The sequence below is a fragment of the Protomyctophum bolini genome (genome assembly GCF_963924005.1).
Source record: "Protomyctophum bolini genome assembly, chromosome: 4".
Taxonomy (NCBI): domain Eukaryota; kingdom Metazoa; phylum Chordata; class Actinopteri; order Myctophiformes; family Myctophidae; genus Protomyctophum; species Protomyctophum bolini.
The window spans coordinates 31424002-31450169 of NC_137865.1; the positions used below are offsets into that span (position 1 = coordinate 31424002).

The following is a 26168-nucleotide window of genomic DNA, read 5'->3' on the forward strand; positions in this document are numbered from 1 at the left end:
TAACTCACACTACGTAGTTCTCATTAACCTTGGCTCAACCTATTGATGTAATGGTATTATGGATCCTGACCGCTCTTCATTTCCTTAATTAAAACCTCTTTTCCTGTTGTCCAATCTTTTAATTCCTCATCTCCCTTTTCCATCATTGGTTCATCCCTCTATTATTTCCATTTCCCGGACTTACCACTTCGTTCCCAAAGTGTTTATGCAATGTCTGTCCTATACGTTGTATTATTATAAACAATTGTTGCTTAAACAATGACTGAACAATGATTAATTATGCACCAATCTGGGAACTCGTTCATTTGACAGTTGTTCCATTGCAAATTGAAAATCTGTCTCGAGAGATTAGCGATGCACAAACAATAGAACACAGTCAAATCCTCAGTGTTCATTTAACTCAAAAGAGTGCACAAAGGGAACCAAATAGACCATTACATTCGTAAACTATTCAGAGTTAAATTAACCGATTATATGCCACCATTGAGTCGGAAAAAGGCAGCAAAGAAGACCCTGTGAACCTGTCACCTGACAGACAATATTGTGTTAACATTGATATTACTGTGCATTTACTATTGCTCTCTCTCTCTCTCTCTCTCTCTCTCTCTCTCTCTCTCTCTCTCTATAGCCAGAGTGTGCCAACTACATCAAGGTCCTGCAGCAGTACAACCACACCCACCTTTTAGCCTGTGGGACAGGAGCTTTTAACCCCGTCTGCGGCCTGGTCAGGGTGGGACACACCGGACAGGTGAGACTGACTGAGAATGTCACCTGCTTCAACATGTGAGCCCGGCTTGTCCACTTCCTATGTCAATGCGGAAAAAACATGCAATGAAATGCAATAATAACACAGCTTACAACATTCTGCTATAAGGGGACCACATTAATGAATTAATTGAGACACTTCAGCTCAGGATTAATTAAACATTTACCATTTATTGCAATGATATTGCCTTTTGTTTGGCGGTGTGGCTCTGCTCATGTGATATGACCTGTAGTGCAACCATAGACTGTAAAATATAGAGTGCAACATGTACACACAATCTGAGATCACAAACCCCCCAGAGCAGAGCACAAGATAAAGACATTACATGGACAACATAACTTTCAATTGTATGCCATATACCACGTAGAATAGATACATACTGTATGATATGTATCACATAACAACTCATAAATATGCAGAATCGCCCATTACAGAACGAAATGCCACAGGGAGGAGGCCGGGGAGGTGGAGGGAATTTGAACGTCGACATCTGAACAACTACTGTGTCAGCTAGCATGTAGAGTGAATGCAGACTACTGTGGGCGTGTGTGAGTTAGCAGACAGACTGATTATTGGGAGTACCGTATATATGAATTAACTATTAGCGAATGAATGGGGGGTCCGGAGAGTGAGTATTGGGTCTGTAGGTCGCAAGTCCAAAAATCATCTTGTGATTGGTTGTCAGTGGGGTAGAGATCGCTCTGCTCATCTGTTCATCTTGAAGTAAATCTAACCCTAACTCTAACCCTAACCTCAGTCTTAACCAGCTAAGCTCATATCAGTTGTAACCAGCAGCGTATTAGATTTTGGCCTAAAGAGTAGTTTGTGGTTGTTGGACAAATAGTGGCGGCAGCGGGAGTCGAAAGTCGAATGAATAGTCACCTAGACTGGTGAGGTAGCTGCCGGAATTGGGTTCTGTGCCTGTAGTAGTAGGTGAGAATGCCCCGCCCGTGCGGGCCCACACAGGCACACGCGGGCGCACATTGTAACATTGGCGCACGAGGTAAAACAAGCGCTCCCTCCAGACTCGCTACAGAAACAATATTAGCGTCCGGCGAGAGATAATTAGGCTAATGTAGCCTACTGACTTCCGTGGCTCCATGAATTATCGCTGCGCTGGATTTAATTACTGAAAAAAAGAAGGATATTTTAAAATAATATACCTACTATAGGGGAACATCACAATTCAGACTTATAATGGTGCACAACAGCAACAATAGAACTTTGCCAAATGAAAATATCATGGTGCTCTATAGATTTCTAGAACTTTCTCAACAGTTTCTTTAGCAAAGTTTGCACTTCCCTGCATTGTCAATATAGTCTTCACCATAGCACCTCAGGGAGTGCTGTGTCTCCAATAGATGAGAAACAGAGAGGGAAGTATAGGGAGAGGGCGGAGAAGTAGAGACGAAATGATAGTATAGGGAGAGGGAGTGAAGAGAAAAAGAGACAAGACCGATCACGATGGAGAGGGAGAGAGTGAGACGGTGTGGTAGAGAGAGAATAAATAATAGAGTTTGCATCCTCGTGGGGAGTAGCAGTATGTTTGTTTTGCTCTTGATAATCTGGACAGGAAAAGAAACAAACAGACTGGCTCTCGCTAGAGGTATACAGCGAGAATACAGAACAGTACAGAAGCAGAGACACTCTGTGTTGCCTCCATACTGTGAGTTCAGGGGCGTGTGTGTGTGCGTACGTGTGTGGGTGGCAGGCATTCCTTACCAACTTCTTAAGGATTCTATTACACAGCTTGGTTGCTAATGTGAACTGCTTGTATTCATATTCGGAAGCCTCAGTAATCCATACATCAGTTGTGAGCTAAGGCATTGGCAAAATTATCGATGCTTCCTGTACCCATGATCTGTATCCTGAATAGGTCTACTTGTTGAGTTTCCCCGCCACGCATGTCAGGAGCCACGGGTGATTTTTAACCCGCAGCACGGGTTTGTCTGACTGTAGGACTGTTGGTATGTCTAACCAACGTATGCACATCTGTGTGTAGCATACATACATCCGTGTGCATCTATGCATGCGTGCGTGTGTGCATGCGTGCGTGTAACTTGTATATAAGTGAGATTGTGAAAGGTATCTTCCAGATGTTTACACTGAACAGCTCCCTGGGCGTGTGTGTCTGTGGTGTTTCCAGAGAGCCAGAGCACATCATGCACAATGCTTTTCACCCTGCATTCCACACAGCTCTGCTCGGCTCATTCAAAACCCCATCACACCTTCCAAACAGACACAGTCACACCACTGCTCCATCACTCATATCAATGGAATGTTTACAGCCCTAGACAACACCGGACTGGAGAGCTGCAGCTGCCTGTAAAGCCGTCCAATGTGCTCTGCTGTATCTGTATGTGCGTGTTTATAATACATGATGACGATAAGGAGGAGTGTTGCAATATTGGCTGGTGTCCTGTGGTCATAGATCAGCACACCAGTGGCAATATTATCGTATAGCATGACCTCAAGTGTATTGTGGATTATACCATGTCAGGAACTATAGAGAGTATGCACATACATCACTTTTCCCCCCGGTAACATTGAGCAGCATGGAGCATTGGAGTTTGGAAGCACTCGATGGAAATCACGTCCTTCGTACCGCCTGTTTTATGTGGTAGTGAAAAATAAACACCTGCACGCCTGCACGGAATTTCTTAACAGAAAGTAGCTCATAACATGTCTATGGTGGATTTTTATGAAACAAAAACGTAACCCTAATTCAAGCATTCCGTAGAGCTGCAATGTTGGTGAGTTTAACTAAAAAATCACACCCGTTTGAACTGAGTGGTGCAACTCCCCTCTCACCTCCTCTCTCTCTCTCTCTCTCTCTCTCTCTCTCTCTCTCTCTGTGTCTCTCTCATAAGCAGGCAACAGAGCAGCACTATCTCTCTCTCTCTCTCTCTCTGCGCCCCTATTGATACTAATAGTCATATACTGATGCTCAGATACACATAGGCAGGTGGGTTACACGGACATTGCTGGTTGTAGGAGTGGTTGCACCACTCAAAAATATTTGCATGGATGCACCTGGGACGTATCCTCAGTGATGTATCCTGAGGTCAACAGGGTTTCGGGTCTCTCAACATCATACCCCTCACTCAGGCGACTCAGCCGGGAGTGATCAAGTCCAGACTTACGTCCCAGTAGCTACCCTCAATCAGTCCCACTAGGGAAAAACCAGGGACACACAATCCGTTGGAACTTCTCCAGAACTACTCTGCCAGGGCTGGGAGGTACACTTCTGGCGCATGGAGGGACTAGGCTCTGTGGGTTGTCTCCTGTCCGGGCCCCTCCTACGTCTCACCAGGTCAACATCATTTAATACACTTTTCTGTTTGAATGTATGGCCTGTCAAGGCCAGAAAGTAGTTTTTTTTTTGTTCCTGCATAGCTTCTATGTAAAGCTTAGGCAGACAGGTCGGGTTAGCCAATCAGGCCGGGCCTTATACTGGCTTAGCAACGCAAGCATGATGTGATGCCAATCTGCAAAGCCGACGGTTTAGATTGACCAATTGGGGAAGCCGATGCCGATACAATCACCCAGCTGACAGATACAGATATTAGTGATTTATTTCGGTTCATGGAAACCCTTAATGCCTTAGGCTACGGCTCTGCACACAGTTATGCCAGGGACAGATTTTGTGTGACAGACAGACCACATATTCCGTAAATTATAGTATTAGATTTATGATTAATAGAAGAAAATGAAAGAAGAAGAAGAAGAAGAAGTATTTATTGCTAGGTTAAAGGTAAATGTGGTGGCTGCGTTTGGAGCGCTGGGAGAGATTTGCTCTCATTAGAATGACTCTCAGCAAGATGTTGTGATTGATTGTTTGTCAGGTCAGAACTAGCTGTGGTAAAAATCATTACAATCATAGCATTACATTTGAGGAATGTCAAAAAATGCATTTCTTCTTTTTTCTATGTTTTTCTATTTGAGATTCATTGGCACATCTCACAATTTCACGAACATCATTCTTTCCCCTTCAAAACAGCTATTTTCGAAAGCCCATGATTAACGGTAATTCAATTGGAACCTAACATGGAAGCCAAAATGTGCCTTAGTCTCAAGAAAGCATCTATCAATTTGGGAGGAGGCATCATTTTATTTTTAAATAGTGGCTTAGACTACCTCATTTTAGAACGACACTCCTATAGTGTACGAGATTATACTTACTGTAGACTGGAATTATCATGTTGCCAGACTGGATGAACTTTGTGTGGGGCACTAAGGTGCCCCACACAAAGTCAATTGTTGTTTTTAGGGTATTACTATTTATTTATACGTATGTTAACATTTATTAACCACATAAACCCTAGCACAGAGGGTATGTGCATGTCATATTGTCATAATAGGCTTTATAACAGGCAACATTAAAAAAGGCAAACATTCAGCTGAAAATAGCAAATCTACGAGCTCACAAGAACGCATCCTATTACGATGCATTGTGAGCTTGTAGTTTGTAATTTGAGGTACAACAAAGTTTATAGGGTTTAAGTGGTTAATCTGTCCTAATTGTGTGCAGTACAAAATGTTTCAAATAATTATGGACCACTGTGGTCACATGCGTTTTATTATATCTCAGAGGAAATGCACAGCTTGCTTTCCCACTAACCACATTTACGTTTTATGTACAGTACACCAACAGTGCTGTGACGTGTTCTGTGAATCCTGTGTGGTTTTGATAGATCACAGGCAGATGATGAATGATGTTAAAGCAGACTGTGAATTGTGGTACAGCCAGCCGTACACACAGGGTTTGGTTTGGACACAGCAGGGGGTTCCATGGCTACTCATCAATCAATATGAGACGTCTCCTCTGATCTCCTACTGACACCCATAAACACTGCGGTGGGCACACAATTTAAGGGCTGCATTTCTATAGGGTTTATGGGTTTGTGACACAAGTGTGTGAGTTAGTGCTCTGTGACTGTGTACATATCCGTTTGTGTCTGTATAGGTGTGTGCGTGTTCCCCACTGTCTGCGTACCTGGATAGTATGCACACTGCAGTGTGTGTGTGTGTGTGTGTGTGTGTGTGTGTGTGTGTGTGTGTGTGTGTGTGTGTGTGTGTGTGTGTGTGTGTGTGCGCGTGCGTGCATGCTCCCCGCTGTGCATGGCAGGCGGATCAGAGGGAGAGGTGGTGAACTCTGTGTAGAGGATAAGAGTGGAGCAGATCTGGGGTTTACACATTATAGGACACTCCTTCACATGGTCATCCATCACTCCATGTCCCATCTATCTTCTCACCCAAGTCTCATCCATCACTTTCACTCTTACTTTCTCCCTCTCCCTCTCTCTCTCTCTCTCTCTCTCTCTCTCTCTCTCTCTCTCTCTCTCTCTCCTCTATCTGTATCTCACTATCTCTCCATCACGTCGTGGGGTGCATCTATCTGACAATGTAAGCATAGACATAGAGCTGTCTGTCTAGCTGTCTATATGTGTGTGTGAGTGAGTGAGTGCGTGTGTGCGTGCGTGCGTGTATGCGTTCGTGTATGTGTGAGTGTATGCGTGTGTGTTTAACAACTTTGTGAGGACCACCACTGTTTTTGCAAGACGTTGAGGTTGATCACTATTTAATTGTCCATTCAAGGGTTTAGGGGTAGACCTGGAGTTGAGCTCACAGTCGGCGGTCAGGGTAGATGTGTGGAATGTGAGGGGTGAGGTTATGGTTGGAATTGGAGGTTAAGGAGATGAATGTATTCATCAGTCATAATCTGTGTGACCTCCGTCTGCGTGCGAGCATTTCTGCAGTGCCTCGTGCATTCTAACGGTGTTTTGTCCTCAGGACAGGCTGTTTGTTCTGGAGGAGGAGAGCATTGAGAGCGGGCGAGGACGGTGCCCGTACGACCCCAACAGCCCCTGTACCTCCACCCTCTCCAGTAAGACACCATTCTCCACTTTCAACCTGATCGTGTTTTTGGACATTTTTGGTCATTATAGCCGCAAATAAATAGCAGACTACGAACTCACAACACGTTGCATTGTGATGCATTGTGAGCTTATACATCTGCTATGTTAGTAAAACTATGATGATAGACAACGCTGATGAAGGCTTGAACGCCGAAACGTGTTCGTTGTACTGCTGCTCTGCCATGCCATGCCATGCCATGCCATGCCATGCCATGCCATGCCATGCCATGCCATGCCATGCCATGCCAACTGATTAAAATAATAATTAAAAGTGCCTTAAAACGAGAGTTCCGTGAGTGCTGGTTTTCTCTTTGAGAAATGTTCCTGTAAAGTAAAACTAACTAAAACAAAAACAAACCACTTTATGAATAATACAAATTGTACCTCCCAGGTTAGACACAGGTGCATTGAACTACAAACCAACGGAAAGACGGAGGATGGCTCATGAAATGTTTATAATAAATGTCATCATGACTAACATGTATCAAATATAGCATATCTCAGATATGTTAGAGGGCATACTGTATGTCTATATTTATTCTGAAGGGGCACTGGTACTGCTTATTGTGCTGCACGGCTGTTAAATTCACTCTACTTGCTGTTTCTTTCATCTAATTCCCATCAGACCGCGGCCGCCACAGCGGATCATCTGTTTCCATCTGTTTCCAGCTTTTTAATTCAGTAACAAATATCAAAAGTGACATGTTACTTATGAGATCACATTGGTAAACCATGTTTGTTTTCCAAATGCCTTTTGTCTTCTGTAGAGTTTTGCTGATTGATTCTGCTCTAGTCTGTAGCAGCTAGTTTGAGAAATACTGCCATCTTCTGGACTTTTTTATCTCAGTTAATTATTTACAATCAGAAAGCACAGATGGTTATAGTAACAGAAACCTTTATGTTGATCAATATAACTGATCATATCATATTTACCGGTATGTATGCATGTGTGTGTGTGTGTGTGTGTGTGTGTGTGTGTGTGTGTGTGTGTGTGTGTGTGTGTGTGTGTGTGTGTGTGTGCGTGCGTGCGTGCGTGTGTGTGCAGGAGGAGAGCTGTACATTGGCCTGTACACAGACTACTGGGAGAATGATGGAGCGCTGTGTCGACTGAACAACCAGACATATACACGGACAGAGAGAGATGACCGGCAGCAGCTTAGTGGTCAGTGCTTTTTAGTTGTTTTTAATAAATTCTGGTTATTAAAATTAAAAATCATTCCCAGAAAGCACAATGTTTCATTCATTAAAAACAAATTAAATTATTTATTTTAGTAATTTCGCAGAGATACTGTAAAAGAAAAATCTAAGAAATGTCATGAATTAAGCCCAAACCACACCAAAGGGCCGGGTTGGGACAACACGTTCTTTAAGCTAAACCACACCAAGAGTTGCATTGGTGTGGTTTACCTTACAAGCCGTTTTGTCCCGACCCGTAGAAAGTGTGGTTCCCAGGTGAATATGTAATTTCTGTTTTGGGTCGAAATGTTTGGGAAACACTGGTCTAGACTATGATGTCTAATGATGAGCACAAATACAATGTTGGGAATCCAAAAAAATTATTAGAACAACAGATCACATCAAATAAATGCATAGCCTATTGGACAATGTGAAATTCCATTAGCCTAGTTCAAAATGGTGAAAATGTGTTAATTCACAAACAAACACAATCCTCCTCTGACCTTGTGGTTTTAACTACCTACACTATATGCTTAGTTGGCTCTAATTGGTCCGCCTTTCTTTCCATCCACACTAAATCTCTTAGCCAAAAATAGCCAATCTATAAGCTCACAGCTCATAGATCAGAGTTACTAGAGCTTTGCTATTTTTGGCTAATGTTCTCCTACTCTTCAAGTAGCCATGGGGTTAACTTAAATTGAACCCCTTTGAAACTCTGTGGCTGTGATGCCAAAAAGTAAGCTGCTTGGCTATACTAATTACTATTTATAGAGCAGCCTACTTATACACGTGAGATTTGCTTATTTATAGTCTAAATTAAACCTCGTTATGGAGAATGGACACTCCCCAAACCTGCTACAGTAGCTCTTGAATTTGCCATGATCACATGCCTGCAAGTAAATCCATAGCATTGTGCTGATGGTTCACATTCATTATGTGGACATGGCCTGCAACATTATCCATTGTACTGAATAATCATAATTGTATGACTATTTTCATCTTCCAAGGTCTTCCAAGGCCATTCATGACAATAGACTACACAGTATTTAATGCCTAAGTAATACAAATACTGCCTGTACCAGTATACAGACAGACATCGCAAATCATCCTGATCTGCAGTTCACTTGTTTACAAGCTCTTTTGGGGAGAGGACTTAACATTTGCTCGTGTTTGTAAAGCTGGTAAAAGCAACACAGTTAAACAGTCATTATAGTGGATTAGCAGAAAGGTTATACTTAGTATGCCACAGCACAGCTGTCATTCACTTCCATGTGTTGAATCATTCATTTAATATATTCACAACAGCATTTATTTCTCCCCAGAGCCTAAGTTTGTTGGATCAGCAGTAATTCCTGACAACGACGACAGGGATGATGATAAGGTTTACTTTTTCTTCACTGAGAGAGAGATGGACTCTGATGGGGTGAAAAAAGGCGTCTATACTCGTGTGGGGCGGGTCTGTGCGGTAAGACTTTCTGCATAATAGAGAATGTATTCAATATGTTTCCAACTACACAAAAAATGGCCAACAGATGAAATATTAAAGGTTTCATGACATTAATTTTCATAAATTTTTCTTTAAAAATTAGTTATATTGGTGTGGTTGACCTTAAGAACCGTTTTGTCCCGACCCGACCCTTTGGTGTGCATGGTTTGGGCTTTAGACTCCATGGCTGTATTTTGCGTGTCTTAAGTACCAGGTCTTATTCCCTAACTTGAGTAAACTAAAGACCTGGAGGCGTGATCAATGCCATTTGGCTATTCTGAGTGGCCAAAGAGCATTGATCACGCCTCCAGGTCTTTAGTTTACTCAAGTTAGGGAATAAGACCTGGTACTTAAGACACGCAAAATACAGCCCATATGTCAGGACCCTAATAGCCAGAGCGAAAAGTTCACATTGACCCCCCCTGGAGTGTGGCCTGTGGACCACAGCCCCCTCTGTGAAAACCTCAGCAATAATTTTGTTCTCTAATATGAATTGTATTTTTGATTGATTGAATACTTAGTCAGATATCCAAATTCAAGCTCAAAAGGCAAAGAAGTTTAGGGATACGCGATAAAGGCACTGTCAGTGCCTTTACCTCTTATCCCACAGGGCCCTTTGGCTAAAAGGGCCTATACAAAAAGGTCCTGAGGACTTGTTTTATGCATTGCATTCTTTTTTGCTACATTCTGTGAAACAGTGCACAGTGTATTCTTATTATTATGCATGCGACTGACAATCTTTAATAGTATAATCATGAACAATATCTACCTTCTCTTCTAGAATGATCAAGGGGGCCAGAGGATGCTGGTGAATAGATGGAGCTCCTTCCTGAAAACGCGTCTCATCTGCTCCGTGGCCGGGCCGAACGGCATCGATACACACTTTGACGAGCTGGGTAGGGCTGTGTAGGCATCCATACACACTTTGACGAGCTGGGTAGGGCTGTGTAGGCATCCATACACACTTTGACCAGCTGGGTAGGGCTGTGTAGGCATCCATACACACTTTGACGAGCTGGGTAGGGCTGTGTAGGCATCCATACACACTTTGATGAGCTGGGTAGGGCTGTGTAGGCATCCATACACACTTTGATGAGCTGGGTAGGGCTGTGTAGGCATCCATAAACACTTTGACCAGCTGGGTAGGGCTGTGTAGGCATCCATACACACTTTGACCAGCTGGGTAGGGCTGTGTAGGCATCCATACACACTTTGACGAGCTGGGTAGGGCTGTGTAGGCATCCATACACACTTTGACGAGCTGGGTAGGGCTGTGTAGGCATCCATACCAGGGGGGCAGTCAGACAGATTTTTTGTGAAGCCACTAAGGAAATTAAAGTTCATATAATGGCCTGTTGTGGCGCTATCATTGGGCTCAAAAAAACCCCATAGCCCCATAGAAGTCCATGTATTTGGGCCCAACTTCACCTAGACTGTATTACCTTAATAAACATGGTCATGAATACTTTTCGCTTCCAGTCACTAGTTTAAAGTCTCATTTCTAATGTCATAATATTCTTTTTGGAAAATGATGGCCCCATTTATAAAATAAATTACCATAAAGTCGCGCATGTTCTGAGGGGCGTGGCTACCGTTACAGTTCATGAACGGGATCCCCCACCCACTCGAGTCAAAATAAAAACCAACGAAGAAGAAGGGGGGAAGTCCCGCCTCGTTGTCTGGGCCAGCCAATGACCAAACTGGGCTCAAACGGATCTTGAAAGATGGCGACTTACAGTGCAAGGGATTTCAGGCTTCATTTTACGTTCACGTTAGACCTGGGGAACGCTTTGTCCATATTTTTTACAGTCTATGATCCATACACACTTTGACGAGCTGGGTAGGGCTGTGTAGGCATCCATACACACTTTGACCAGCTGGGTAGGGCTGTGTAGGAAGTCCTTGGAAAAGGAAGCTTTAACAATCTGGTTGGTGCTTTAAGATTTTGATTACAAGAAAGTTAATGACATTTAGAAGTTTTAATAACATGTCCAAGTCTACGAATAGACTATTTAATTTAAAGACATTATGCATTTTCAAAATTCGTCCAATACAGGCAACAAAAGAAAAATAGTAATAGTCTGCCCAGCATAGTTAGTATAACAGTATGACAGGATGGCACTACAGTATATTTGTTTTATTTGTATATTGGTTATTTTTTAATAGGTATTTGACTGATATTCGTAATACTCTCTCTCCTACATGTGTCGTGCATTTCAGAGGATGTTTATGTACTCAAGAGCAAGGACGACAAGAACCCAGAAATCTTTGGCCTCTTCAGCACAACCAGGTGAGCTGGTGATAACTTCCAACATACAGTAACATGTACAGTATGCATCCTATCCTTTAAATGCAACTCGCCTGTGTTCAGATCAACAATAGCATGCCCTTCTCTTGCAGTGCTGTTTTCAAAGGCTATGCTGTGTGTGTCTATCACATGGATGACATTCGGGCGGCCTTCAACGGTCCGTTTGCTCACCGAGAGAGACCAGAGCACCACTGGACCCCCTATGAAGACAGGGTCCCCTATCCCCGGCCTGGATCTGTGAGTCTGAATGCAGATAATGATGATATATGACAAATTATGACCAAAACGAAATCGCTTCCGATCCCTATAAACCAACGAGCTGTGATGTTCTCTGATGTTCTGTGTTAACAGCAGGTGACCCTTTGAGAGAGAGAGAGAGAGAGAGAGAGAGAGAGAGAGTTTGTGTGTGTAGAGAGACTATGTAGGACAGTGTGAACCACCGTTGTAAACTGGCTCAGCAGGTCACACAAGGACAGACTGAGCCAGGCCAAAACACAGATCAGCCAACCTGCATTCTCCTCGTTCCATTCTCTCCTTTTCCCTTTCTTCCGGTCTCATGCCCACCTTGTTTTCTCTCTCTCTCACGCCTCACTGTCCCCCCCCCCCCCCCCCTCACTGTCTCTCTCTCTCTCTCTCTCTCTCTCTCACGCCTCACTGTCCCCCCCCCCCCCCCCCCCCCCCTCCGTGTCTCTCTCTCTCTCTCTCTCTCTCTCTCTCTCTCTCTCTCTCTCTCTCTCTCTCTCTCTCCCTCTCTCTCCCTCTCTCTCTGCAGTGTGCCAGTAAGGTGAACGGGGGCGGCTTCTCCAGCTCAAAGGAGTTTCCTGACGAGGTGTTGCGTTTCGTGCGTTCCCACCCGGTCATGTATCGCCCGGTGCTTCCCCTCCACCGCAGGCCCATCCTGCTGCAAACGGAGCCCGGCAGGAGGCGGCTGACCCAGATCGCCGTGGACCGCGTCCAAGCTACGGACGGGCACTACCACGTACTCTACATTGGCACCGGTGAACACACAATTATTATTTCCAAACCTAATCCTCAATGTAGACTTTGGGCCCAAAGTCCCATACAGTGAGCGGTTTCAGCAAAATTAAGAGCAGTTTAAACACTTAAGCCCCGATTTAGTTTGTTTTTATTCTAAAATAGCTCACAGAGTAACATGTTGTCAGCTTGTAGGGCTGATATTTCCACCATACAACAAATCCATTTAAACTTGGAACGCATCTGTGTCACCTTGTGTTTTAACCACTTTAACCATTTATTAAGTCTAGCTATTGAAAAATAGCAGATATACCAACTCATAGTGCCGCGATACAAGCTTACTATTTAGAAAAATATATAATAATTATAATAAGCGAACATTTTAAACTCATATCTTTGCTATTGATATCATTTGACTGTGTATGGGTGTGACTGTGAACACATGGAGCAGATGCAGTGATAACTCCTCTCTTCTCTCTACCAGACGACTCGAAGGTGTTGAAAGTGATCACCATCTATAGTAAAGACACAGACACTGTGGAAGAGGTGCTGCTGGAGGAGCTGCAGATATTCAAAGTAGGTTTCCTAAAAGTTCCAAAATAAGACTTGGTAGATAGATAATAAACATTGATTAGTTGGGCTGTCCCGATTGTGAAATGTTGCTTGAAAATATTGTCATGCGATTAACAATAGTTGCATGGGGCAGATATGACAAAAACTTAAATACACATCCAAATTAATAATTCGTTATATGGCCCAAATAGACCATAGAATATTTTGTATACTCAAAATGTGTTACCAATCTACAAGCTCACAACCCCTGCAAAACGAATTGGAATTATCTAAAATAATTGTGATTAGACGACTATGTAATTGTAATACTTACTGACAGACCTAAATTGATGCTGATAAGAGGCACAGAGTATGGCTGCATGACAAAAAACAGACAAAAAGGTTCAGATATCTGAACCCTCACATCAAAAATATATATTTCAAATAGCTACTACAGTATATATTTTTGGTTGATTAGTTGATTGATAGCTGGATTGATTTAGGCCTACTGGTTCATAGGTAGAAACGTAGATCACGGAAACCCGTCATTCTGACACTTTATCCGTTTAGATTTGTCAGTTCACAAATAAAACTGTTGGATTTTGCTTAAGAGGACTCTGGCTTGCTATTTTAATTTGAACCTTTTTGAGGTTTTTGAGAGCTGTTTCAAGTATGCACACACTACCCTCACTCCAGGACAGAGTGTGACACTGTGTTTTGCAGCATTTGAACTATCCGCCACTGGCCGCTGACATTGATATAGTATAAAGGCTCTATTAATGATGTCTACCATGTCTTTCTTCCTTCTTATATTACCTTTTTAATTGTCGATTCACCTTTCATCTTTTTAGGTGCCAGTGCCAGTGACCGAAATGATTATATCATCCAAAAGGGTAAGGATCGGCTGGCATTTCAATGACTTGTTGCTTTGCTCCACTGCAGTTCTCTTTCCAGCCACAAGATGGTACTATTGCAACATCTGTTCATTGTGTTGTATCAACAAGAGTTGAGATGAAGAACCATTTTCTGAAGTCCATAACCTCCCCCAAAAATCCTGAATACTTAATACCCATACCATAATATATAAAATGGGTATTCTATGGTTAATTATTATGGACTTAAATGGTTCTCCGTCTCAACTGTTTGTAGTGTGAATGGAATCATTCTGCATAGTTAGAAAGGTCATAAAGGGTAAACAGATGATCAATTGCTATTGATAATAATGAATATGATGCCATAGAACCCCCAATCTACAAGCTCACAACGTGTCGATGTAGATTGGTTATTGGTTATAAAACATGTCAGTTTGTCAATGTGAACAATGTGGAACAGTAGCTATGTGACATATGCCTGCAGCATGTCACATATACAGTATGTCACATGCCTGCAGCATGTAATTGCAGCACGCACAATCTGGAATGACGTCTTACTGTCTGTCACCCATGAGATCCTTCAATCTTTACATAGATCAGAACCAGGGTCACCAGAAACCAGAACCTTTATTGGCGGATGAGTTTTGTTTACAGATGGGACAAGGGATTTTAGTAGGCTACTTAGCCAATTAATTGCCATGGCAAATTTGTCCCACACCTGCCATTTGCTTACTTAACCAGTCCACTTTTTACAGTCAGTTTGCACGTCAGACATTCTCCACACATTCTCCACAGCACACAGACCTCTACCACGGCACAATGACTTTACACAACCACCGATACCCCAATGGGGATTGCAAACTATAGGGTGTGGTTGGTATGCATTCCCGATTGTTGTTCCCATCTTGCATCGTTCCCAACTAGGCCGGTACCCGACAGACACAGATTTAGTAATGAATTATGAATTATGGATAAGGAATCAGGACATTATTCCAAGGATTTTGGAGGAGGGGTCAGAATAAATGATAGACTCTTGGTCTCAACTATTCCTAATAATAATATCAAAGACGAAACCCAACCATGGGTCTCAAAACCTCATGCGTCCTCCCATGTGTTGTGGGCTCCACAGCAACAACTGTATGTGGGCTCTGAGGTGGGCGTGGCCCAGATCAGGCTGCATCAGTGCGACCTGTACGGATCAGAGTGCGCCGACTGCTGCCTGGCTAGAGACCCCTACTGCGCCTGGGACGGCCTCACCTGCTCACGCTACTACCCTGCTGGGGTATACACCAAGAGGTAGTACACGCACGCACACACACACACTACTACCCTGCTGGGGTATACACCAAATGGTACTACACGCACGCACGCACACACGCTACTACCCTGCTGGGGTATACACCAAGAGGTACTACACGCACGCACACACACACGCTACTACCCTGCTGCAGGGTATACACCAAGAGGTAGTACATGCACGCACGCACACACGCTACTACCCTGCTGGGGTATACACCAAGAGGTACTACACACACACACGCTACTACCCTGCTGGGGTATACACCAAGATGTACTACACGCACGCACACACACACGCTACTACCCTGCTGGGGTATACACCAAGATGTACTACACGCACGCACACACACACGCTACTACCCTGCTGGGGTATACACCAAGAGGTACTACACGCACGCACACACACACGCTACTACCCTGCTGGGGTATACACCAAGAGGTAGTACATGCACGCACACACACACGCTACTACCCTGCTGGGGTATACACCAAGAGGTACTACACGCACGCACACACACACGCTACTACCCTGCTGGGGTATACACCAAGAGGTACTACACGCACGCACACACACACGCTACTACCCTGCTGGGGTATACACCAAGAGCTAATGTATGTACACGTACTGTAGAGCAGAGGTTCCCAACAAGAGAAGGGAATCTCAAGTTTTCCTGTTGTATTTTCGAAGCATTTGAAAACACAACAAGAGAGGACAAACACAGGCAGCGGATTGGCCACGATTTTGTAACCCATTTTTCACCCCTGTGTCAATCATCTAATTTGATCCTGGACTCTACACACCCTCCACCAACCTAGTCCCCATATATGGGGGACAAGGGGAGAGCAACGGACTTGAACTCATGCTTCCTTCATGCCTGAGTGTCCATATATTTTAATGACACAAATCCACCCTAAACTGCAAATCTCCCCCGCACCCACCCATACACACACACACACACACACACACACACACACACACACACACACACACACACATTTGTGCCTTTTTTTTAATGTCCCAACCACTTGGAATGTCGACGTACAGTTTAAATTAAAGATCTGCTCTCCCATAACATACAGTCAATTTAAATCTTTGATTGCAGTCCTACATATTCTCATTGCTCAGATGTACAGAGGCATGCAGAGATACTATACAGGGCGGGCAGGGTGCATCACCTGTGAGACTTCAAGGCAGCAGCACATCACTCTTCCATGGTCTGTAGACCGTAAGGCTATGAAGCAATATAGAACTGGGCATAACGGGCAACAGATATGGGATCTCTAAAAGGCAATGGCACGTGGACTGGTGATTGGTTTAATTATTGTAACGCCCAAACCACACCTATGCATAATATAACGGGTAACGGAGGTGTTTTAGGGATTTTGACAGGTATATCAGAATACCAACTTTAGTGGGGGAACACCCCTTCCCCACTGCTAAATCCCCAAACAGTGTATTTCGAAAGATTGAACGAAAATGGAGCCCTATATGTGCAGACGCATGCACGCACACACACGCACGCACACACACAAGCTTGCTTAAATGTGTATTTATAACCTTGCACAACATGCATGCACATCACTTTGTTGAGTGAGGTGTCAGATGGCCAATCCCTATATAATGTAGGGATTTGAGGGAGCTGATATATTATATCAGCTGTTGGCACCTTTATCACCCACCCACCCACCCACTCTCTCCGTGTGTGTGTCTCTCTCCCCCATAAGCATTATTTATAACACAAATGTATAACAATAAGGGTCTCAAAAATAAGGCTCGTCTTAACCAACGCGCCATAGTAACAGATAAGGCACTCAAAGCTGTTACTATGGCGTGTTGGTTAAGACGAGCCTAATTGTAATATGTATTAGTATTCCTGTTATCACCTCTCTTCCTGTTTCCGTACGTACATACCCCACTCACACACTCATTATGTTTCATATGACATGTGATGTCCCTCTCATTTCTTCAAATCATCCACCGTATGGTTAAGCCTAGCATTGAGAATGAAACAGGCTTTATATTCACTCTCTGCTTCCTTATATTTCCTTCATCAGCAGACGATTCAGGAGGCAGGATGTTCGCCATGGAAACGCTGTCCAGCTGTGCAATGGGCTGCAAATTGATGGTTAGTGCATTTGATAGTGCGTGCGTGCGTGCGTGTACTTGTACGCATACTTATCACATCAATAATGCGCAACGAAACGCAGTGCTACGCAGACACACTATGGTTCCCAAAGGTTTTCATGTCAAGGACCCCCAAAATGATACTCATTAGCCTGCAGTGCGGACCCCCAATTTGACAATTCAATTAAACCTAATTTAACTCTGAGAGTGAAGAAGGTATAGACCGAAAGCTTGCAAAAATAAATACATTGGTCCTCATTCACAACGGCGTTTACGCTCATAACGTGACGTTACGTGAGCGGAGCGTGAGCGGACAGGCATTTACGTGGAATCCCACATTACGTGGGAATTCATGGACATCTCCGTGAACTTGACAGTGACCTTGGTTGGTCGGAAACTCCGTACATAGCTATGCCAGCTCTCACCGTAGTGTAGAAGGCATACGCTTGCGTATATATATATTCAGAATGCTTTAGTCTTCATGCTGAATCAATTAAAAGTCCCCAAACCTCAGATAAAATATGTAGGCATGTGTCCCCAACATTGGTCAGCCTCAGGGGGGCAGTCAGACAGATATTTTGTGAAGCCACTAAGGAAATCGGGACTTCCTGAAAGTTCATATAATGGCCTGTTGTGGCGCTGTCATTGGGCCCAAAAAAAACCCTTAGCTCCATAGAGGCCCATGTATTTGGGCCCAACTTCACCTAGACTGTATTACCTTAATAAACATGGTCATAAATACTTTCTGCTTCCAGTCACTAGTTTAAAGTCTCATTTCTCATGTCATAATATTCTTTTTGGAAAATTATGGTCCCATTTATTAAAGAAATTACCATAAAGTTGCATATGTTCTGAGGGGCGTGGCTACCGTTACAGTCTATGATCGGGAGCCACCCCCCGTTCAGTCAAAATAAAAACCAACAAAGAGTAAGGGGGGAAGTCCCGCCTCGTTGTCTGGGCCAGCCAATGGCCAACTGGGCCCAAACGGAACCAGCCAATGGCCAGCTGGGCCCAAACGGATCTAGAAATATGGCGACTTACAGTGCAAGGAATTACAGGCTTCATTTTACGTCCATGTTAGACCCGGGGAACGCTTTGTCCATATTTTTTACAGTCTATGGTCAGCACATAAAAAACTATATAAAAGCCAAGTATCACTTGTATGTCTATATGCATCCATTGGAGTCCCATACAGAAACTGCCCCCGCAAGCACGACACCTTTTTATTTATTTATTAGGATATTTCTAGCATTCGCGATTGAGGCTCCTCACTCGGCAGCCTTCTACTCGAAGTGTAACGCGTTGTGAGCTTGTAGATCGGCTCTTGCTGCATGTTAAAAATCAAACTCACAATTATAATAAGAACATACACTTATCTGCATTCTGCACTGTACGAGTAGTGTAGTAATGCCTGCAGTAAGCCTATTGAAATTGTTTTGTTATGGAGCTCCTTTGAGTCAGTTGACTGTCGGTGTGTGTGTGTGTGTGTGTGTGTGTGTGTGTAGGGGGGGGGGGGCAGACAGCAGCATGCTGCTGCTGAACCGAGTCCAATCTGGGTGAAATTCACATTGGAAAATTAATATAACGGCATGGTGAGCCCGGACAGCCACAGCCGGTCTGACAGACAGACAGCAGTCACTAGGGCTATATAAAAAAATAGAAGACCACATTAGCCTATACTGAATGAATGGCATCAGCCTGTTTGAAAGTCGGCCAGTCATATCATAGTTTTAAGCCAGCTCACCTCCACTCGCGCTTGTTCACAAACATGACGGACAGACAGACAGACAAGAAAGGCTGTTGATGATGATTATTATTACCACTGTAACTCGATGATCAGCATTATGTTGACAGAGACTCAGCCAATTAAAGTTTCACGTAGGCCTAAATGCCTTTGCTGCAAGCACCTATATCTGCCTCCATTTGCGTCGTGGTATTAATTTATAATAATGTATATTGGATATAAATTGGATCGGATGAAATATAGCCTTTAGTCCAAAAACGAATTAATCCCACAAGAAAAAAAAGAAAGAAAATATGTCCTGTGTCCATGCATGTCCATATATTTGCTTTCCAAATCCGACAGTGCAGGGCAGGGAATCAATCACCACAGTAGGCTAATCAATAGGGCCTTTTATCATTGCCGAGTTGTAATATAGCATTTGGTCTGTGTTACTGTGGTGAACAGTACAAATTAACTTCTTTCGCTCATCGCGGCTGTTGTATATAAATTTAAGTTTGGGAATCCTCTGTGCAGGCTATTGGTCGGGGGGGTAGGACCAAGGGATTTGGGATTTGTTTATAAACATTTTGGTATTTGTTTATAAACATTTGTGATTTGTTTATAAACATTTGTGATTTATTTATAAACATTTTGGGATTTGTTTATAAACATTTGGGATTTGTTTACAAACATTTGGGATTTGTTTATAAACATTTGGGATTTGTAAGTCTCATGGGGGGGGGGTAGGACCACTACCAGTTGACCTGTAGTAAGTCTCATGGTCGGGGGGGTAGGACCAAGGGATTTGGGATTTGTTTATAAACATTTTGGGATTTGTTTATAAACATTTGTGATTTGTTTATAAACATTTGTGATTTGTTTATAAACATTTTGGGATTTGTTTATAAACATTGGGATTTGTTTACAAACATTTGGGATTTGTTTATAAACATTTGGGATTTGTAAGTCTCATGGGGGGGGTAGGACCACTACCAGTTTACCTGTAGTAAGTCTCATGGTCGGGGGGGGTAGGACCAAGGGATTTGGGATTTGTTTATAAACATTTTGGGATTTGTTTATAAACATTTGTGATTTGTTTATAAACATTTGTGATTTGTTTATAAACATTTGTGATTTGTTTATAAACATTTTGGGCTCTGTATAATATGTTGCCTAGGGCCTCAAAAGGCCTAGAACCGGCACTGGCTATGATGACGTATTTCGATATTTCCTGTTGCCTTATATGGTGTGGAATGGGCGTGGATGTTCCATCTAACCAGGCGACACCAGGCGAATCGCTTGGGAAAAATGCGGAAAGGATACACTCGGCGATCCGCACAAATGAAGTGATTACACCAAGTTCCCTGAATAACACGGGAGCAAATCGCAGCTTGATCGGACGGATAAATACGATATCATTACGCATCTGTTTACGCATCAGTTACACTGCGGAGTATTTCTCCTTTGTGAATGAGGACCATTGATTGTGCTCAGATCTGAGTGCGGAGCTTCCCTTTATTTTTTTCATTAACTCTGAGAGTGTACAAATTTGTACATTCTCTGAGTTACAGACCCATAAGGGTCCATTTGGTTCCTGAATATCATTCAGCTGGGGACCCCCTGGAACTCCCTCAAGGACCCCTAGGGGTCCCCGGACCCCACTTTGGGAACCACTGCACTATAGTGAATGAGATCTTATCAGAGGTGGCAGTGAAGCTAAGAAGCTAAAGATTCTTCCAGTATAGGGAGTACGTTGCTCGTCATCATCCTCACCATAGCGGTCCAGTGGCACTGCATGCTATAGAATGCAATCTCCTGCAGTATGTTTAGCTGAGATGATCGGGTCATTGCACAGATGAAATGGGCATGGGGGAGGTGGTGGTGTTATGAGTGTATAGCTTCATGTAATATACAGTAAAAGGTCAGGAGAGATTGTTCTCATCTTAGGCGTGTGTGCGTGCGTGTCTTTGTGCAGAGGAGCGGTGGCAGAGGGCAGAGGAGAGGCACGTCTACGGAGTGGAGAGCAACAGCACGCTGCTGGAGTGCACGCCTCGTTCCCTGCAGGCCAGAGTGCTCTGGTTCCTGCAGACGGGAGACGACAGAGAGGAGGTGAGCTACATATACGTCAGTGGTTCCTGCAGACGGGAGACGACAGAGAGGAGGTGAGCTGCATATACGTCAGTGGTTCATGCAGACGGGAGACGACAGAGAGGAGGTGAGCTACATATACGTCAGTGGTTCCTGCAGACGGGAGACGACAGAGAGGAGGTGAGCTACATATACGTCAGTGGTTCCTGCAGACGGGAGACGACAGAGAGGAGGTGAGCTACATATACGTCAGTGGTTCCTGCAGACGGGAGACGACAGAGAGGAGGTGAGCTTCATATACGTCAGTGGTTCCTGCAGACGGGAGACGACAGAGAGGAGGTGAGCTACATATACGTCAGTGGTTCCTGCAGACGGGAGACGACAGAGAGGAGGTGAGCTGCATATACGTCAGTGGTTCATGCAGACGGGAGACGACAGAGAGGAGGTGAGCTACATATACGTCAGTGGTTCCTGCAGACGGGAGACGACAGAGAGGAGGTGAGCTACATATACGTCAGTGGTTCCTGCAGACGGGAGACGACAGAGAGGAGGTGAGCTACATATACGTCAGTGGTTCCTGCAGACGGGAGACGACAGAGAGGAGGTGAGCTACATATACGTCAGTGGTTCCCCAACTTTTCACGTCGAGACCCAAAAAGAGATTCATGGACGTTTGCCCGCGGGAGCCAAACTAGTGAAAAAAGCTCACAACGCGTCGCTTTGCTATTTTCACGACTTCTTCTACATACATTTTGTTTTGATTGTATTGCTGTATTGTGCCTTTTGCTTTGGCAATGTAAACGTATGTTTCTCATGCCAATAAAGCCCTTTGCATTGATTCTAAATAAACTGCACAGGATCAGCGTAACCTACTGTCACACTTTTGTCAGTGCGAGGTAGTATGGGCCCAAAAAGGCATTAGATTCAAGACTCAAAAATGTTCAAAATTACCCCAAGATAGCAAGTCAGAGTCCTTGTTAGCAAAATCAAACAGTTTTTATCCACCTTGTGTCCCGAAGTGGCAAAAAATGGTGTTTTAACAAAACACACACAGCCCTACATCGACTGAACCACAGTGGCAGGCCCCCCTTCTTATATATAGACTAGGCCCCTCCTACTGGACCATACCAACCCTAATTGATTCCACAATTATAACAGCCAGAGACAATACTTTAACACTTGTATAATTCACATCATCCACAATTCACATAAATAATCAGAGTTCTCTCTCTCTCTCTCTCTCTCTCTCTCTCTCTCTCTCTCTCTCTCTCTCTCTCTCTACACACACACACACACACACACACACACACACACACACACACACACACACACAAAACATTGATGGCATGTCCCCTACCCAAAACCACAGTTGGTAGGTGCAGCTCCCTACAATGGAGCCACCAATCAGTAATCAAGCAAGCACCACACAATATACAAAAGTCAAAACAAATATCACTCTGCACACAAATAATACCTGAAACTTTAACCCCGTGTTGAATTCAGTCTCTGTGGCAGGCTGAACTGCCACACCTACAATTATGTCACAAAAATAGATTCATTTTACCTCAGGTTTATTGCCTCAGCTTTATTGGCATGAGAAACATACGTTTACATTGCCAAAGCAAAAGGCACAATACAGCAAAATGTATGTAGAATCAGTACGTATCCATTTTCATCAAGCTTACATAATTATTTGTTCCAGAACATTCTAGAATCAACATAACAGTTATAAGGAACTGATTATGTGGAACATAATTGCTCAACCGGCTGTTGCTTTCTTCTCGTGCAACACGCACACACGCGTTGCGCACGCACACACACTTCAGTGGCCTCAAAATAGAATTTCTATCGAAGTGACGGAGATAAATTCAGCTGCATCACAGCAGTGTATTCCAACCGTGCATCTACTGTAGCAATCCTGCCTGATATCCAGCTCTCCTTTGGCTATACTGTACAGTATATAGGGTTCCCAATGCATGAGAAGGAATGTCAGATGTGAGAGCTGCAGCATGCATATAAAATGAGGGACGTCGTTTGATGATGGCTACTTCATTGTCTTGTCTTTCAGGTGCGGGGTGACGAGCGCGTCATCATCACCTCCCACGGCCTGCTGTTCCTGCGTGTGCGGAGCTCCGACGTGGGTGTCTACGTGTGCCAGACGGTGGAGCACGGCTACGTACACACGCTGCTACGCATCACCCTGCACGTGCTCGGAGGGGACGCCGTGGTGGCCATGACACGCCGAGGGGAGAAGGCCGAGGACTGGGAGGGAGCAGCAGGAGAGCGAGTCGCGTCCACCCACCACCGCCACACCTCCGGCGGGAGCCCCCCGCCGCCAGGCCCCAGCGTGAGCCCCAGGGCCATGGGGGGAGGTCCAGCCTCGGTCCTCATGGCCCCGCACTCTCGGTTATGGTACAAGGAGTTCCTCCAGCTGATCGGTTACGGGGACGCGCAGCGAGTGGAGGAGTACTGCGAGCGAGTGTGGTGCTCCGACAAAAAGCGCAAGAAGGCGAAGAGAAAGTACGCTCAGCCGGGGGCCGAGAGAAGGGGGAAGGGGAAGGGAGGCGAGGGCTCCCATCGAGCCCCGAGACACACCCTGGGTACCTGAGATGTAGCCTACACGTGCACACATGCATCCCCGCTCGCAACCACATACGCACAAACACCAACACATAATGCACGTACAGTATACATCTCTGACTCAGTCAGTGTTTGTACGACATGAAAGGTTTTCACTTGCCAATTCAACAAAAATAATCACTCAATCAAGAACAGACAGCCATCTGGCGTCTGCCCGAATATTCACAATCCCTTTAGTTTGCTTTTCATAATTTCCCATTTCTAATATGGTTGATAGAATCAAGTAAACCGTACGAGGGTGCCCTGGCTGTTGATGGAGGCAAGTGGAGCACAGCCGAGACTCTGGGAGGAGTTGGACTGTGACTGAGCGACGTTGCCTCTTCTCTGAAGCGGCAAGAACGTACAACCCGTCCAAATCTAACCTGTGACCCCTAAATGCACATACTCCCTGAGACTGCTCAGACATACAGTATACCCTGCTCCTCTCAAATATCCAGCTGATGCGACAAAGCTGAACTCTTATTGTATGTATTAAGAATACGATTTAAAAAAAAGAACTAGAAGAAGGTAGAGGCCTTTTTTCCCTCCGTTTCGATACTGTATTAACTTATTTTCTTGGTTTCTGTATTGAGTTCTGTTGTGTACATTTAATAGAACTGGAAATATGTTATGTTCATTTTGTGTCATGGCGAAATAAGCTTTAAGCTTCACAATGCTACTAATTCATCAAGGCAACAGCCCTGTGTGCCGTGATAGGACTCTGTAATATTTTGGTGGCATGTATTATTAACAACAAGCTCAAGTCTCATGAAAGATCGGTTTGTGCCGATGAATATTTTACAGAACTTGCCGCAGTAGATAAAGTGTTATTAGTGTTTGTGTACATTTTCATCTGAGTTTAGTGATATATGCCAACAGTATTGTGTGTATTGTATTATCACACGTCTACAAAATGCTGGTGGCCTACGTACAGTATGGACATCCGGTAACTAATCCCAACCATCATCATCCTCTGTCAATGTTTTGATAATTTGCTCTGTTTCTGTAGTTTGTATTTGTACAGTATGTCTCTCTGTATCACGTTAATTCTTTCTCTCCATTTTGTCTCTCTCTCTCGCTCTTCTTCCTTCCTCATTCTTCCTCTCTCGCTCTTCTTCCTTCCTCATTCTTCCTCTCTCGCTCATCTGCCCATAATGACGGTGCAGATGGGGTTCATAATTACCACCGGAGACGTCAAACGGAGAGCGCCCATATTTGTCTTTATAGGGGGAAAAGGAATAGGAGAACATTTTACAGTGAGCACCCAAGCATGTCATTGGCTCGCCCGCGGAGTCGCTCTCATGAATATTCAATTATATCCCTCGACGTGACGGACAGCATAAAAAAAGCTAACGAGAAAGAAATCCGCTATTATGGTTGAGCTAACGATAGGAGTATATGGACCTTTTATTGCTTTTATCTTATTTATCTGATTTTTCTTTCCCATCAGCTGTCACCTTACGTTTTTACTTATGTTGCGTTTACAAACTTCCTTAGGTGAGGATGGAGAACAGTTTCGTTTATTGCTATTATTATTATTATTAGAGAGACCTGATCTCTTCACTGACAAGTCTCCGTGAATACCTTCTGACTAAAAGTTTGGGTTTTAGATAGAAAATGCTGTCTCCTTGTACTAAGCCTCCATAAAACACCTGCCATTAAAAAGATGGACCGTCCTCCTCGGTGTCACCTCTGTGATTCAACCATCAATAATGTTGCAGTGTTTGCACGCACGGTCGCACGCACGCACGCACACACACACACACACACACACAAAAGGAAAGAAAAATTAAGTGTGAGTCAGAGAGAGAGAGAGCCTAGCACAGTAGTCGGTCAGATACTGTATAAACAAGTCAAACTCCATGAGCACTCCAAAGACCGCACTACATCCAGAACTCTAAATTATGCAATGTCATGGTCTTCTCAGCAGACACGAGTGTAATAAAAAGTTTGTGATAGCCTACCATTGTGGTACCATGTGTGGAAGGTGTGGTGAGCTGGTGAAACCCAATATACGTAAGGTACAGTACATGCAGTACAACCCTGGTAATATTATGTGCAATTACTAAGGCATCGTTTCAATCCACTTTCATGAGCTCCCTTGGAGCTGCACACATTGTCATTCCGCACGGAGCAGCCATCAGAGCCAGTGCGGTTCCAGAAGGCGTTTGAGGATATATTTTGAACTGGTGATTTATTCCACCCGGCTACCATAGCAACAGGCTTTGAACCTGCTCGGATCCTCAACCCCTCTCTCTCCC

General features: G+C 44.1%; 1 protein-coding gene across 1 annotated transcript in view; it reads left to right on the top strand.

Annotated features, from left to right (window-relative positions):
- The window catches only part of sema3e (sema domain, immunoglobulin domain (Ig), short basic domain, secreted, (semaphorin) 3E), a 46059-nt gene extending 20476 nt beyond the window's left edge, over nt 1-25583 (top strand). Inside the window, exons 4-17 of the mRNA XM_080761059.1 lie at nt 629-748; nt 6560-6653; nt 7730-7846; nt 9183-9325; nt 10128-10242; nt 11567-11636; nt 11747-11891; nt 12427-12652; nt 13114-13205; nt 14033-14074; nt 15183-15349; nt 17408-17478; nt 21176-21309; nt 23357-25583. Coding sequence (XP_080617185.1) covers nt 629-748; nt 6560-6653; nt 7730-7846; nt 9183-9325; nt 10128-10242; nt 11567-11636; nt 11747-11891; nt 12427-12652; nt 13114-13205; nt 14033-14074; nt 15183-15349; nt 17408-17478; nt 21176-21309; nt 23357-23896 — 2076 coding nt within the window. The 3' untranslated portion in view covers nt 23897-25583. The remainder of the gene's footprint in view (nt 1-628; nt 749-6559; nt 6654-7729; nt 7847-9182; nt 9326-10127; nt 10243-11566; nt 11637-11746; nt 11892-12426; nt 12653-13113; nt 13206-14032; nt 14075-15182; nt 15350-17407; nt 17479-21175; nt 21310-23356) is intronic.
- The last annotated feature ends 585 nt before the right edge of the window (nt 25584-26168 follow it).